Source organism: Haliotis rufescens, unplaced genomic scaffold (assembly GCF_023055435.1).
Source record: "Haliotis rufescens isolate VD_foot unplaced genomic scaffold, xgHalRufe1.0.p SCAF_8, whole genome shotgun sequence".
NCBI lineage: Eukaryota > Metazoa > Mollusca > Gastropoda > Lepetellida > Haliotidae > Haliotis > Haliotis rufescens.
Genome location: NW_025964372.1, coordinates 44238016 through 44255397, shown reverse-complemented (window position 1 = coordinate 44255397; position 17382 = coordinate 44238016). Strand labels below are relative to the sequence as shown.

The 17382-nt window shown below is 42.5% G+C and overlaps 1 protein-coding gene across 1 annotated transcript in view; it reads right to left on the bottom strand.

The window, feature by feature from the left end:
* LOC124151954 (protein unc-80 homolog) overlaps nucleotides 1–17382 on the bottom strand; it is a 113441-nt gene that overhangs the window by 29721 nt on the left and 66338 nt on the right. Inside the window, exons 30-46 of the mRNA XM_048389824.1 lie at nucleotides 17014–17082; nucleotides 16410–16508; nucleotides 14922–15018; nucleotides 14187–14308; nucleotides 13761–13838; nucleotides 12238–12345; nucleotides 11480–11524; nucleotides 10665–10849; nucleotides 9975–10173; nucleotides 9354–9461; nucleotides 8420–8530; nucleotides 7665–7822; nucleotides 5477–5587; nucleotides 4157–4367; nucleotides 1918–1997; nucleotides 456–579; nucleotides 159–198 (exon numbers count right to left, since the gene is read on the bottom strand). Coding sequence (XP_048245781.1) covers nucleotides 159–198; nucleotides 456–579; nucleotides 1918–1997; nucleotides 4157–4367; nucleotides 5477–5587; nucleotides 7665–7822; nucleotides 8420–8530; nucleotides 9354–9461; nucleotides 9975–10173; nucleotides 10665–10849; nucleotides 11480–11524; nucleotides 12238–12345; nucleotides 13761–13838; nucleotides 14187–14308; nucleotides 14922–15018; nucleotides 16410–16508; nucleotides 17014–17082 — 1945 coding nt within the window. The remainder of the gene's footprint in view (nucleotides 1–158; nucleotides 199–455; nucleotides 580–1917; nucleotides 1998–4156; nucleotides 4368–5476; nucleotides 5588–7664; nucleotides 7823–8419; nucleotides 8531–9353; nucleotides 9462–9974; nucleotides 10174–10664; nucleotides 10850–11479; nucleotides 11525–12237; nucleotides 12346–13760; nucleotides 13839–14186; nucleotides 14309–14921; nucleotides 15019–16409; nucleotides 16509–17013; nucleotides 17083–17382) is intronic.

Sequence of the window (17382 nt, the reverse complement as noted above, 5' to 3'; positions counted from 1 at the left end):
TTGATTGGCATTCTAGAAGTTAGTGAGTAAAAAAGAAAATGTACAACTTTAAGGATGACTTTAGCTTGATAACGGTGTAAGAATCTACGAAAGTAGGCATTTTCAGTAGAAATTCCAGTTACGTGAACAGCATTCACAGACACTCAGTACATCATTACCTTTCAGAATATTCGCCGCAGCTTCCCAGTCTGTCTGTCTCTGGAAACAGAATCTTGATGAAAATATATCATCTTACTTTTCATTGCCACAAATCCTCAAAATTTGTAAAACTTAAAAATAAGTGATAATTTGATTATTAATTGGTTGGAAATATAACAATTGCCTGTAACGAGGTCCAGAAGTAGACTAAACAACTGGCAATGTTGTTTCTTAAAATATAATTTGTAATATATGTCTGTTATATATTAATACTACGGATGCTCTACAGTCCCGAGGAAATGATGACTATATCCTACCCTGAGTGCAGGTTTCTTGGAGAGTTTGGTGAACAGCCTGTCCAGCCTACGGAGGATGAGGTTAAGGGCGGGGCGGATCAGCTCCTGGGACCAGTCCGTGGAAGGCAGGATCTCGGCCATGTACCTGTCAGGCAGAGGACGTGTCACTATCGATTCAAAGCATGTTGGGGGACAGGGGTGGCCCAGTCGTCTAAGGTGCCGCAATTCGCTGTGCAGAGTTGCGTCCCTTGGGCACGCCAGAAACCTATGATTGTGGGTTCGAATCCCGGTTCGCCCCGATTATGTTTCTAGGTTTGTCAGCACCATACCCGTGCTCGTGGGTTTCACCGAAGTGGTAAACGTCTGAGACCTGCATCACTTCGGGCTTTCCTCCCACATTATGCTGACACGCCGCGATATAACTGGAATACTGTTAAAAATGGCATTAAACCCAACTCACTCACTCACTCAAAGCATGTTGCATTCATTCAATGCCATGGCAGGGACACTATGAATGCTTTTTGCTACTTTCTTTGTCTGTTGTTTAATGCCACAGTATTCTAGCTATATTACAGTGGCATGTACATAATTGAGTAAGGACCAGACAATACAGTGATTGATATAATGAGCAACTATCCACATCGTCAGGGTACAATGACACGAAATCAACCACGCCCCAAGACTGACCACCAAGTCAAAGATCTTACAACCAGCATAGGTTGCTGGGGATCAATTCTAGCCCGGAATCCCTTCAGGGTTTCCAAGTACAATGTCTATGTGAATGAACTGGCTGATTAACCTTGAAAAGCATTTCAGCTACATTTAAAACATTAGAAGCTGAAAGTACCAAGATTGTCGATCAGTGGATCCAGGTGGATCTAAGGGAGACAAATCTACACAGCAATTTGCAGTTTCTTTGCCTGCTAGTTCCCTGGACAACACAGCAAATGAGTGAGTGAGATAGTGAGTATGGTTTTACACCAGAAATTTTCCAGTAACATCACGGCAGGGGACACTAGAATTGGACTTCACACATTGTACACATTGTGGATAATCGTGGGTCTTCAGCATGATGAGCGAAAGCTTAACCACTCGGCTACTCCATCGCCCAGACGACCAATCAGCATTAGAAAAATTGGCACTAGTCCTGTAGTCCTTACCAAACTGCCCAATAGTAAAGGTATCCTAAGGACTAGTAGAACTTGGCCCATTTTTAGGGTTTTGCTATATGCTATCATTATAAGGACTAGTGGACAAAAACTGTTAGTTTCTAACCCTGCCAATGAATCCTCTTCTGTTCATTTAGTTCTACTCACAGGCAGTACATATTGATAACTTCACATTAATCAATAATCATGCCAAACTTGACCAAAATAATTGAAACACAAAACAGAAATGCCCAAATCAATTTTTTTTAAATTCTGAATGTAAATCGAATACTTAATTTATTGTGGCCTGACAGAGAGTTTGATTGGGTACCCACCTCTGTAGGCCGGTACATCTCATGGTGAGAGGGTCGTACGGGGCCAGCTTCAGCAACGTGTGGGCGATTTCAGCCAGCCTCTGGATGGACACAACACAACAAACTCATACAGGTAATGTACACTTAACTACCGTCTACAATATAATAAATGTACAACCCTAATAAATGTCCCCATCAGTGAGTAGCATCTTATGCAGTTCTTATTCAGCAAACTCACAGTTAGTGCCAAGGAATGCTTCTAACCCATCACCTCAAAAACTCCATGGTTGGGATACCAAACACATGGCAATCTGCCTCCCTATCCTTATCCTGAGACCTTTAATTGCCTCATAGCTGTCAGAACTGTTCTTTATCGAAATACAAAACATCATGTTTAACATAAGCGTTATGCCAGTACTATTTAAGTTCACTTCAGTCTGTTCAACTAACAATTTGGGAATCTCCACAGAGAGACAACCATGGGCTGCTTATTCTGACCTGGAATCTCCACAGAGAGACAAGCATGGGGTGCTTATTCTGAACCCGAATCTCAACAGAGAGACAAGCATGGGGTGCTTATCCTGGCCTGGAATCTCCACAGAGAGACAACCATAGGGTGCTTATTCGGACCCGGAATCTCCAGAGAGAGACAAGCATGGGGTGCTTATTCGGGCCCGGAATCTCCACAGAGAGACAACCACGGGGTGCTTATTCTGACCCGGAATCTCCACAGAGAGACAAGCATAGGGTGTTTATTTGGACCCGGAATCTCCACAGAGAGACAAGCATGGGGTGCTTATTCTGACCCGGAATCTCCAGAGAGAGACAAGCATGGGGTGCTTATTCGGACCCGGAATCTCCAGAGAGAGACAAGCATGGGGTGCTTATTCGGACCCGGAATCTCCACAGAGTGACAAGCATAGGGTGCTTATTCGGACCCGGAATCTCCAGAGAGAGACAACCATGGGGTGCTTATTCTGACCCGGAATCTCCACAGAGAGACAAGCATAGGGTGCTTATTCGGACCCGGAATCTCCAGAGAGAGACAACCATGGGGTGCTTATTCTGACCCGGAATCTCCACAGAGAGACAAGCATAGGGTGCTTATTCGGACCCGGAATCTCCACAGAGAGACAAGCATGGGGTGCTTATTCGGACCCGGAATCTCCACACAGAGACAAGCATGGGGTGCTTATTCGGACCCGGAATCTCCACACAGAGACAACCATGGGGTGCTTATTTCGACCCGGAATCTCCAGAGAGACAAGCATGGGGTGCTTATTCTGACCCGGAATCTCCACAGAGAGACAAGCATAGGGTGCTTATTCGGACCCGGAATCTCAAGAGAGAGACAAGCATGAGGTGCTTATTCTGACCCGGAATCTCCACACAGAGACAACCACGGGGTGCTTATTCGGACCCGGAATCTCCACAGAGAGACAAGCATGGGGTGCTTATTCGGACCCAGAATCTCCACAGAGAGACAAGCATAGGGTGCTTATTCGGACCCGGAATCTCCACAGAGAGACAACCATGGGGGTGTTTATTCGGACCCGGAATCTCCACAGAGAGACAAGCATGGGGTGCTTATTCGGACCCAGAATCTCCACAGAGAGACAAGCATAGGGTGCTTATTCGGACCCGGAATCTCCACACAGAGACAACCATGGGGGTGCTTATTCTGACCCGGAATCTCCACAGAGAGACAAGCATAGGGTGCTTATTCTGACCTGGAATCTCCAGAGAGAGACAAGCATGGGGTGCTTATTCGGACCCGGAATCTCCACAGAGAGACAACCATGGGGTGCTTATTCGGACCCGGAATCTCCAGAGAGAGACAAGCATGGGGTGCTTATTCGGACCCGGAATCTCCACAGAGAGACAAGCATAGGGTGCTTATTCGGACCCGGAATCTCCAGAGAGAGACAAGCATAGGGTGCTTATTCGGACCCGGAATCTCCACAGAGAGACAACCATGGGGTGCTTATTCGGACCCGGAATCTCCAGAGAGAGACAAGCATGGGGTGCTTATTCTGTCCCGGAATCTCCACAGAGAGACAAGCATGGGGTGCTTATTCGGACCCGGAATCTCCAGAGAGAGACAAGCATAGGGTGCTTATTTCGGACCCGGAATCTCCACAGAGAGACAAGCATGGGGTGCTTATCTTGACCAGGAATCTCCATACAGAGTCCAGTTGGGTCTGGAAACAGGGGACTTACAGAGAGGCATTAATCAAGAAATAAGACTTTCTGTGCATACATTGTGTGTCTTGTGGTCCAGCAGGTCGGGGGTTCTGAAGTTAGGGTCGGCCAGGATCTTCCTCAGTTCCCGCAGTCGACTGACGCTTGTTGTGTAGAACTCCGCGAGAATGGACAGAATGGAATCCCGCGGCTTCCTGAACTCAGTGCGAAGTTCAAGGTCTTCAGGGTCAGGGGTGAAGGCCTTTCTGCGACCTTCCTCCATGTAACGGCTGCAGACAACAGATCAAAACCATTTACCTTTAGGACAAAGAAGCTTACATTATCAATAGTAATTTGATTTCTTTGGTTAATATCTAAACAATACATATACACTTTGTCTCAGTCACTCACATTGACACTAAGAGGAAATCCCTAATAATAAGGAACATATTCAGGTAGGAATACGGAGAGGCCAAAGTAATAACATGAATAATTCCACAGGCTCTGCAGCATCCACAGGGTCAGTATTGATACATTTGAAACAATGTCCGTCAAGGGACACATAAATTATTTAAGTCTAGCATAATTCTTCAAGACCAGTGCCAAGGTCAGCCCTCATAGTCTAATTATAACAACTCAGGGCCCAATGAACATCTAACAGGAAGGCAGATGATGTCTAGACATACCTTATTTCTTAAATATATTACTTTGGGGGGGGGGGGTTTGTCGCCTGCCATCGCTGCAGCAAATGTCATTAAAAATTCCCAAATTGAAATAAAAATTAATGTTGTGGCTTTGTGGAGGTGACAGCTGTATCACTGATAACAGGACCAATATAGAGGAAAAGGTCTCAATGCATATTTTTATTGCATTGAATATAATAATCAAATAAATTTGAATTCAAGAAAAGAAGAACTTAAAAAATATTCCAGTGTTTCATTTGATCCCAATTTGCCTTCCAAAGGCAATTATAGTCTGGAAGGTAATTTAAGGTACAGACGTTTACTACAATATCTGAAAACTATCGGACCTACTCCAGTCAAAGTTGGTATGAGATTATTAAACAGTCATGCATAACTGGATATTACATTTAAAGACAATCAATGCATGAATACCTTAAATTACCTTCCAGACTATAGTTTGGAATCCTAGATAAATGGACAATTGTTTTATGGTAAAAAATAATAAACAATAATATCTTTTTACTGTCACGATAACAAACTACCATGGCAACTAGGGAGGGTCATGAAAAGTAGAGAATGAAAATGTGAGACATTTGTGTGTTGTTGTGGATGAAGACTAGATGTCCGTCAAGCCTGTTGATATATGACGGGTCCCTAACTCATCAGACAGGGAGGCTGAACGCAGCAGCTGAGAAAGTCTGAGATTCATTAACTACCTGGCATGGGAGTCCTCCCTGTCGTCCATCGTGAGGGAGTGGACGCTGTGATTCTGTACGGGCTTGCTGGTGTTAACCGCCTCCACGTAGCGCTGGGGGATGCTCATGTTCCTGACAAAACAAACACGATGATAGTAGCAGAGGTGCCAACGCTATTTGGGCTTTGGAGAAATCATTCTGGTGCAATTTGGAAATGGGGTTTGGCTACTTATACCCCACATTTGGTTCACTGCTATTGGATACCTCCAGTTCAGAGAGGAAAAAAATAATGCTTAGTTTTTTCAAAATCCCAAATCATCAAAAGGCACCAATTCACCATTAGACTGATCAGTATAGCAAGTTTCTTCTAGAAATATTCAAGGGTTTTAGAGTTGAACTCTGGAAATGAGCACTACCCTCATTTTCAGTATAAGTCCAACTTGACGTCATGAAACCTAAATATATTTTAACAAAAAGAACACCTCAAAACTCATCAAAAGGCACCAGTTCACCACCAGACTGATCTGTGTAGCAAGTTTCATCCAGAAATTCTCAACGGTTTCAAAACAGGGTATAACAAACAATATTTATAACATCTTTGAAAGGCATTCAGAAATGATACACATAAGGAAGAGAATTTATGGATGTCAACTTCTTTATAATAAGGGACACACCTGAGCAATGAGAACTTCACCTCATGAAGGAGTAAGCATATACACCGAAACATTGTGTTCCTCATTATACAGAAGTTGACATCCATAAATTCTCTTCCTTAATAACCAAATACTATATTAAACAAGTATTTGTCACAAAGTGACGAAATGTCCCCCGCCTGTATATACACCATAGTACCAAATATGAAGACAATCCAGCGATTAGTTCTTGAGATATCGCGGCAACACCGTTTTCCAACTCAAAAAGCAGATTTGCCTGCTGTGACCTTGAAAATGGGGTCAAGGTCACCAAAACCAACTGGTGTCTGCGGAGTCTGTATATACACCATAGTTCCAAATATGAAAACAATCCAGTGTTTAGTTCTTGAGATATCGCTGCAACACCGTTTTCCAACTCCAAAAGCAGATTTGCCTGCTGTTACCTTGAAAATGGTGTCAAGGTCACCAAAACCGACTGGTGTCTGCGGTGTCTGTATATACACCATAGTTCCAAATATGAAGACAATCCAGTGTTTAGTTCTTGAGATATCGCGGCAACACCGTTTTCCAACTCCAAAAGCAGATTTTCCTGCTGTGACCTTGAAAATGGGATCAAGGTCACCAAAACCGACTGGTGTCTGCGGAGTCTGTATATACACCATAGTTCCAAATATGAAGACAATCCAGCGATTAGTTCTTGAGATATCACGGCAACACCGTTTTTCAACTCCAAAAGCAGATTTGCCTGCTGTGACCTTGAAAATGGGGTCAAGGTCACCAAAACCCACTGGTGTCTGAGGAATTTGTATATACACCATAGTTCCAAATATGAAGACAATCCAGTGTTTAGTTCTTGAGATATCGCGGCAACAAACAGGTGGGACATACGGACGGACGTACGGACGTACGGACGGACGGTCGTGAATACTATATCCCCCGCTTCACGCTTTCGCGCGGCGGGGGACAATAACATCAGGAGTAATCCCACCCACCTCCCCAATAATCTGCATCTGGTTAGCTGATGATTGGAACGATGAGGGGATTCCTGCCTTGGGCACGTGCATGAGTACTGGGCAACAAGATACTATTACTTTCACTACTAATTATGGATAGTTGACAGTGAAGAGGACTTCTGTCGAAAATCTGAAGATTTTTTATTGTGTGATGACAGCTAAAATACAGGATACAGTAATAACCGTATTGGACGTAATAAGCGCCCAGGGCGCTCTCAAAATTAGAAATAGGGGGCTCTTATTAGAATATTATTTTGGTGAAAAAAACATAGTTGAAAGATGAATTTTGTTGTTTATGCTGACAGCCTGAAATGTTTATGTACGACATATATTTTTCCAGATTTGAATTGCCCATAAATAAGGGTGCATATAACACACGTGTGCGTATTATACCGAATAAATAAGTCTTGTGTACATTGATCAATCGGAAGGGATGCAAATTATCAGCAAATATCGCCGTGGGCGCTTATTAGAGTGGGGCGCTTATTACATCGAATACGGTAAGCTATTTTCAAGTCCTGTCTCTCTACAGAGAGAGTGTACCTGGTGAAGTATTCACAGCAGCTGATGAGGGATCGGAGCGAGGATGCGATGCTGGAGATGAGAGAGATCTCGGCACGGGCGGCGCTGGGGTTGTCTCTCTGAGTTGTCTCTCTCTTCAGATGTTGCAGGTACCGGGGCACCAACACCTCCAGCACAGTCTGCAAACAGAACAGCCAGTTAACATCACATAGTTGACATCACAATGTCAGTTAACACCACACAGTTCACAGAAAACTGACAATTAACATTTTCGTCAGTTAATACCACTTAATCAACATTAGTCAGTTAACATTAGTCAGTTAACAGTCAGATAACATTTAGTTGAAGTTAACATTTAGTCAGTTAACATTAGTCAGTTAACATTAGTCAGTCAACAGTCAGATAACATTTAGTCAGTTAACATCACAATGTCAGCCAACATAAGTCAGTTGACATAAGTCAGTTGACATAAGTCAGTAAACATAACACTGTCAGTTAACATAAGTCAGTTAACATAAGTCAGTAAACATAACACTGTCAGTTAACATAAGTCAGTTAACATTACACTGTCATTTAACATAACACTGCCATTTAACATTACACAGTCAGTTAACATCTCTGCACATCTGGAAGTAGTCTACTTCAAGTGTAAAGCCTTTAGGACCCATGGACCCACTGACCCCTGCTCTGTCCCAGGCAAACCCTGATTTACCCCTGTCCTAATCCCTACAATACCCGAGTCCCAACTGCGTGACTACATGACCGAGACATCTCACCAGCATCTGACCGCTGCGGAAGGAGTCCGGGGAGTAGGCGATCACAGTGATGCACATGTTGATCACATCCAGCATGTTGAAGGTGTCGGAGTCGTTCTCGTAGCAGAAATCCTACAAAGACGAGACAAATCTAGAAAAGGATCAGAAATCCTTCAAAATATGATTCATATTATATAACCCATACTTGTTACACATACAGGCATCCCAAGAGAAAACTTTAATTTTTTGAAAGTTTGTTTTTCTGAAATAACCACATTTTCTCATTGATGTGCTTCAGTGAAGGTGACTACACAGATCAAACGTCTGCACATAACTACACTGACACAAAATAAGACTGTATAATCATGTTTTCAGGATGTGTTTTTTGTGCTCAAGTCCATCTCGAAACACATCAAAAAGATTTAAACACAAACACAGAACAACTGAATTGATTCTTGTGGTCAGTTTGCCAAGCATTACAAAACTTTAAATATGTGTTAAGAATCCATGTCAGTTTATCTTGGCCAACACCTAGATCATTTTTTAAATAATTCGTTGTTTGAAAATTGGAAATCTTGCCCTTTAAAAAAATCTACAGAACAATTTAAACATACACTTCCCACAGAGTATTTGTAAGTATTTCTCTTGGGGTAAAAACTAACAGATAATTGGTATAACATTCAAATATACCCAGAAATTTAACACCTACAACTTCCGTTTGTTTGTTTGTTTCTTGTTTAACGCCACACTCAGCAGTATTCCAGCTAGGCCTATATGACAGCGGTCTGTAAATAATCGAGTCTGGGCCAGACAATCCAGTGATTGACATCATGAACATCGATCCACGCAATTGAGATCGATGATACAACTTCCATGTTAACAGTTTTACACAAAAGCAGTATTCACTATGACACTTGTTTCATGCTATAACTGTCAGTTGACTTCCGTGTCCTACCAGAGCCTTGAGCGGCTTCTCTCCTCGGACAAGGTCCAGCGTGCCCAGCGTGTCGGGGCCGTCTTTCTCCAGAGCCAGGAGCAGCTTGAACAAGGAACTGGGCTGGACCTGTGGCAGAAACGTGAACCATACAAACATATACAGGAGTATGTACGTTAAGAAGAGATGTTTCCAATGTGTACCACTTAATGACAAAACTAACAATCAGTCAAGTGTTACCACAAAGTGTCTTTATTCTTATCATGATATGCTGCACGTGATTTCCAAACTTTACACGCTAATCCCGCACGAGACAAATGGTGCATCTTGAGGCATGGATCTATGACGTCACATGTGATGAGTTCATGAGCGTCCATTCACTCAACATACCAGTATGTTCGTTTGTGCATAAAGCCAATCTCATATCTCTTGAATATTAGTAATTCTTCATATATTAACCAACATGTATGGTATTCGCGTTTCTTTGGTTGGTGAGTATACATTGTAGGGTTCATTGGTTTGTTTTGTTTCTTGATTGACACCTCACTCAGCAATATTAAAAAAAAATATGTTGCTACCGATGTGTATTGACTTTGCTGCAATCAATGATGACCCCATCAAGATGAACCCATGTGTGCTCACCTTGCTACAGTCAATAATGCCTCCAGCAGCACAGGTCATATCCAGTATCGGGGCCACACTGCCAAACATCTGCAGTATGAAGGGTTTTCTGTGGAGGATGTAGAACTGGCGGCACACAAAGTGGATGGCTTTCTTCAGCACCAGGTTGGGCTGGTTGTTGCTGTACACTCGCAGTAGAGTCGGCATAATGTAGAGAAACCTGAAACACACAACACGACATGACTCTGGTGTAATTGATTCATTTGTTTGTTTGTTGTTTAACGCCGCACTCAGCAATATTCAAGCTATATGATGGCGGTCTGTAAATAATCAAATCTGGACCACACAATCCAGTGATTGACATCATGAGCATCGATCCATGCATTTGGGACACAATGACAAGCATCAACCAAGTCAGCGAGCCTGACCTGCCAATCCCGTTAGTCGCCTTTTACAACAAGCAGTCGACTTTTACGGCAAACATGGGTTGCTGAAGACCTATTCTAACCTGGATCTTCACGGTTATTAATTGATTCCGTCATCCGGGTTGCATGAAAAAGTCATACAAAAATAGTACACACTGTGTATGGTGATATGTACCATACATCATGCGTGAAACGTATTGCTCTACATATCATGAGTCAGGCACATCGTGACACCCCTCAGATGTACTGAAACATTGACTCTTCCAATGTAAGATGTATAACCTACCCGTTGGTGGAGAAGATGTGTTTGAAGTGCCTGGAGGTGTTGATGAGGGAGGCCAGACAGTAGCGCAGGATGGCCGTGTCTTCAAACAGCAGCACGATGGTGCCATTGATGACGTTGAGGAACAGTAGCATATCATTGGACCAGGCAAACGTAGGCGACATGGAGTCGAACATTTTCGTCATAAGCTGCAGAAATCGTAGATAGATGAGCACTCACTGCTTGATACAGAATCAGCCAATAGCAGTTAAATTTGAATTCAATCCGGCAATACTGTGATATTTTGAACTCGTAGATAGATGAGCACTCACTGCTTGATACAGAATCAGCCAATGGCAATTAAATTTGAATTCAATCCGGCAATACTGTGATATTTTGAGAAAGAAAGTAGTGACTCAGATTATGTGCTCAATATGGAACATCCAAATTAACCTATTGCAAGAGCACAGTCAACTGTAGCACCAAACAAGATGGGACCACCATATCCCCAGCACACACGCTGTTATTGTTATTATTATTAGGGGCAGTGGGGTAGCCTAGTGGATAAAGCTTTGGGTTGTCAAGGGGAGGGCCCAGGTTCAATTCCCCACATGGGCACAATGTGTGAAGCCCATTTTTGGTGTCCCCCGCCATGATATTGCTGGAATATTGCTTAAAGCGGCGTAAAGCCATACTCACTATTATCATATTTTTTCTGTACCTAATACATGCCAAATGAGCTAAATGATGAGCTAATCTATGCATTAATGACTTCCACCACATGCATTTCTGAACCTTTGTCACTCTGTACCAAAGTGAGACACAACACATCTATTCACCTTTGTCCAAGTGTACTTGTGTAGTGTGTCCATCCCGTACAGTTCCTGTAAATACACACACAACATGACAGAACATCAACAAATGCTCAACCTACAACAATATCATAACTTGTTCTACTGTCACTACAGGACAAATCCCCGATCTATTCAGTAGGACTGCAGTGTAATACCAGTACTGCACTTTAGAAACAACACATATTGCAATACTTTTTCCGTGTTCCTGTGTATCACAAAGTCGTACAATGTATGGATAACTTCTTTAATTCCTGTAAATATTGCATATCGGGTAAAAAATTATGTAACAAGTTTTGTCCAAATGTTTATTGTTTAACCTAAAATCTACACAGATTCATTCACAAACGATGTTTCCCTAGAAACTGATAGACAAAACCGAAAAAACATGGAAGCAATTTCTCTCTCACGTTGTTTTCTCCCATTTATTCATCACTACAAAATGGTGGCAACTGACCAGTCGACAAGGACATTGTAAAACTTACTTTATGAGGTAGAAAATAGGATCTGCAGGTACAATCATCGTCAAACACTTCAGCTCCCAATATATAGAAATACAATCTGTTTACCAATACCAGCCCTACCATACAGTGGAATCTATCAAACCAGGACTCAGACTTATCCAGACCTCTGACAACATTGGACCAAAACTATTGTCCTGAACTTATGACATTCTTTCATCAACAAAAATCTGGCTAATCCAGACTGTCATAAGAGTGAAAAGTTGACGTTTCCACCGTACATACCTTTCCCCAGGGCCCATGGTACATGTCAAATTCCGCTTCCAGGGCTTTCCGTGGAAATGCTGGGTGTTTGAGGAACTCCTCGTGCAGGAATGAGACATGGTTCTGGATCTAGGAGACAAAAAGGGGTCTTCTTCATGCCAAACTTGAAGAACTTATACACAAACACAAGTGAGGGAGCCTTAAAGAGTATGCATATCTTTCATATCGAAGCATCTCAGCTTATATCCAGGACAATTTCTGAGAAATTTACAACTTTGGTAAACCATCACCATGGATACGGCGCTGGCAACCAAGAATCAAAATCTGGGATAAGAACACATCACCACCTAATAGGATTTCAAATTATTACATTTCCATCCATCAAATACACAGTAACTCACAAATCTGAAAACAAACAATGTTTATTGACACTAAAGTTTTCAGTAATGTTCCATAGTATTCCGTGCCATCACCTCAGAATGCAATTGGTTGGCTGGTTGGTTGTTTAACACCGCACTCAGCAATATTCCAGCTATTTGACGGTGGTCTGTACATAAACGAGTCTGGACCAGACAATCCAGTGATTGATATCATGAGCATCGGTCCACACAATTGGGATTGATGACATGCTTGACCAAGTTAGTGAGTCTGACCACAGGATTACATTAGTGGCCTCTTACAACAAGCATAGTTGCGTTTTACGGCAAGCATGGGTTGCTGAAGACCTATTCTACCCCGGATCTTCACGGGTCTGAAAATATTTTTTCACTGGTCGCAATGATATGATGATGCACTGGACAGAGCTACAGATAAGCAGCGTATTTGCGTAAAATACCCCCCAAATAGTTTCAAAACCCAATTACTTTCAATCAACTTGCGTACAGAACCTCATGCATTGAATTAACTTTTTTTAAATCTTAAAATGTTCACTAATTTTGCGAAAAAGTCAACTGACTGATGAATAGATGAGTGAAAAAATATTAGTTACCCAATGAAAAATGTCATAACCCAATTAAAATAGAAACACTAGAGTAAAAACTCAATTGCTCAAAAAGTTATCTTGAGCTCTGACTTGATGACCTCTCGTTTCCATGACAACTGTGCCCAACTGGCAAGCAATACGCTGACAAAAAACTACTACATTATAGTTCTTCTACTAAATATGGACCACATTTAATATCTTACTAATGTGGTATCAATTTCACAAAAGCCAAATTCCATGGGGGTTTAAAATGTTGAAAACAGATAAACAAAGATCCTTATCAAGAACATTATTCATATGCTGTGGAAAATGCCCTGTTTCTAATTCAAGGTTTCTTACTCAAACACTCCAATTCATTCAACAATTACAACTAATTGTTATAAACTTCATATTTATTTTTTTTGTATAATTTGATTTTCGTGTCTCATAGGCCAATTTGTGGCACAACGCACATATTTTATGTGTATATATCATGTATATTTCATATGTTCAAGTGCGTGTGACACTTCAATAAACAGTTTCCTACCACTACTTATTCCATTAATGAAGAGTACCTCCCTACCTGGTGTTGTGGGGTGCTCCCAAGCACTGCCGTGGTGAACAGCACCTTGCCGATGTCCACAAACTTCAGAGTGAAAACCTGCAAGAGAGGAGGAAGGACAATAGGTAACTCTACATCTCCGGAGTAATGAGACAGGAGGTTAACAATACCTGTGTTCAGTAACACTTACGGGCTGGTTCAGCTCATTTCAAGTTTTACACAACACAGAAATGTTCGTCCAGTATGCACAAATGTAGGGAATGGACGCAGAGTGAGAAGATTATTGCGAGGGGACACACAATTATATTCACTACACAAACTTCTTGACCCACAATCATAGGTTTCTGGCGTGATCTTAGCCATGTTATGTTCCCGTTACTGAATTCTATACACAGTTTTATTCATCAAGCCGATGATATGACGGACACTGCTAGAAACTGCTCCTACCCTTTTTTGCAGAGCTAGGAAGGCGTCATCAGGGTTCATGCGGACGAGACTCAGCTGAGGATAGAAGTTCCGTCGGAAGAAGTAGAAGTCTCGGACGTAGGAGTTGAGATTCTGGATCTGGTCTGAATGATGGAGGAGATCAGTGAATACAACATGAATGTTTGTTTGGCTGCTTGTTGTTTAATGCCATACTCAGCAATATTCCAGCTGTATGATGATGGACTGTAAAAATAGAGTTTTGACCAGATAATCCAGTGATTGACATCACTATCAGGGTAAAATGTCATGCAACCAGCAAAGTTACTGGGCCTGACCACAAAAACTATGTTCAAGAGTCAACTCAACTTTACAATTAACAGCTGGACTGTTTCTTAATTCCCTTCAATAATGGAGTAAGTTTCTAAAAATTACACCTATCGTGTCATGTAATACATCACATCCTTATTACTGTCATATGCACCCAGCAGTGAATGGGTACGCAGGAGGATGTGATGGTTATATGTTTTTTTAATCTTCTAGCACCTCACAGGCAGCTTTGGTTGTATACTCCCTAGGGAGCTGAGAATGTAAATCAAGTGCACACTGATCACACTGGTGTACACTGATCCATTGATCGGGGTAATAATAGTGTAGCTATGAGCATCCACTTAGTGAATGGAACTTGGGGCATTATAAATGCACATATCATTAAGTGAGGATGAAAGTGTGTGTTCCCCGGTGGCCGGGAGTACGTACAGGTCTTGGTGTCCACCAGGAAGTGGGAGTCCACCTGGTCCTCGGGGATGTTGAAGAACTCCAGGCCTTCCGACAGGATCTGGGAGAACTGGGTGTCCTGGCCACACACATGGGACAGTCAGAGGGGACATTCATAGAACACTTCCATACACAATACTGGATACAGAATATCAGTACTTAACATTGTAACTTGCATCTTCCCGAGGCAAGGGAGTTATCTGACCGTAACTCTTTTCATGTTTTTAATCAAGGTGCTCAAACGACTTGAGTACTTTGCGAGGTAAAACCCATTTTATTACAATAAAGATCTTGATAATCGATAACAATGTCTGGACTGGATGCCACCATTTTGTTTGAAGCAAATGAGAAGTGATATGAGAGGTGGGTTCTGATTGGTCAATAGGAGGGATAGAGAAGGGGCATAACTCATAATTGCCACTGGTGGCGGTATGATCGAGCCATGCAAAAAAGCCTTGTTCGGCAAGGGTGGAAACTGGACATTTATAGTTAACTCTCTTGCCTCGGGAAGATGTGTAATGTGAGTCAGTTAAAAGTCTGCAGATGCCAGTGCTACTATTAATATTACTCTACTAGATCAGATATGTATCCAAATTTTTAGCTACAAACAATATCACATCTCACCACACAAGAACACGCCTCACATGCTGCCTCACTACAAGTTGGTGTCACTACAGGCACACATCTGACCACAAGCCTTTCTCAACCCACATCTCTCACCACACACATCTCACCACACACACATCTCACCACACACACATCTCACCACACACACAAGCCTTTCTCAACCCACATCTCTCACCACACACATCTCACCACACACAAGCCTTTCTCAACCCACATCTCTCACCACACACATCTCACCACACACATCTCTCACCACACACATCTCACCACACACACAAGCCTTTCTCAACCCACATCTCTCACCACACACATCTCACCACACACATCTCACCACACACATCTCACCACACACATCTCACCACACACACAAGCCTTTCTCAACCCACATCTCTCACCACACACATCTCACCACACACACAAGCCTTTCTCAACCCACATCTCTCACCACACACACATCTCACCACACACATCTCACCACACACACATCTCACCACACACACAAGCCTTTCTCAACCCACATCTCTCACCACACACATCTCACCACACACAAGCCTTTCTCAACCCACATCTCTCACCACACACATCTCACCACACACATCTCTCACCACACACATCTCACCACACACACAAGCCTTTCTCAACCCACATCTCTCACCACACACATCTCACCACACACATCTCACCACACACACAAGCCTTTCTCAACCCACATCTCTCACCACACACATCTCACCACACACATCTCACCACACACACAAGCCTTTCTCAACCCACATCTCTCACCACACACATCTCACCATACACGTCTCACCACACAAACATCTCACCACACACACGTCTCACCTCGTGTATCGGCAGCTGGGAGGGGATGCTGGACAGGTCGGGGCCATGAACCAGGATCTTCTTGGCGCTGGCAACATACGCTGACACCAGCAGGTAGGGCTGCAACAACACCGACATATAGCAGTCACCTAGATACAGTCTCACGTCTATCCTGTGTCGATGCAAGCGGACCTAGTGGCTACAGTGGAATGCCTTACCAGGCCAAAACCAATATGGCAACTGTGAATGTTAAAATGATGATGATATTTGGCATGAAGTTTTTGATAGGCATTTAGAAGCTAGAAGAACATGAAAACATGAGGATAACAACTTCTGTATTCTTTGAAATAAAGTTTCAGGACTACTTGCCCCTTCAACAGCAATCTCCAGATGAAGGAGCAAGAAGTAGCCCTGATATTGTTACAAAGAATAAAGAAGTTGTTATCCACAAAAAAGTGTCACATATACTTATTTTTCATGGTACAAATCTTAACCGAACCTTCAGAATTATCACTAACTGTCTGACAAATTACGCTGCCTCTTGGGGTGTTTTGAATGACCATGCACCGGACACAATAGAGTGTTTCATCCTGGTGTTAAGTGTTTGTTCGCCTGCAGGACTCACATCACATTGCTCCTTCTTCAGGGTCTGCTTCAGATCCTTGAAGTAGATGCCCTCCACACACGGCGTCACCTGTAAGGGAGAACCTAACATTATACCCTATTCCCAGTCTGGTTGTCATGGTTACTTTCATTTGAATGTATATTGATACAATCTTAGAATATACGAAAGTGAATTCTACAATTACATGCATGGACTTAAGGACAAGAGTATGTGTCTAAATGTTCTCGCCTGTGACACGAACTCCATCCTGCTGATTGTTAAATCACTGACAGTTACACTTGATCACTGGGGTTGAGTGTTGGAAGAAGCATTTGGAAAGTATTCATGTTTCAAACAATGTTTATCATTTTCAGCTACATGTACTTTCGT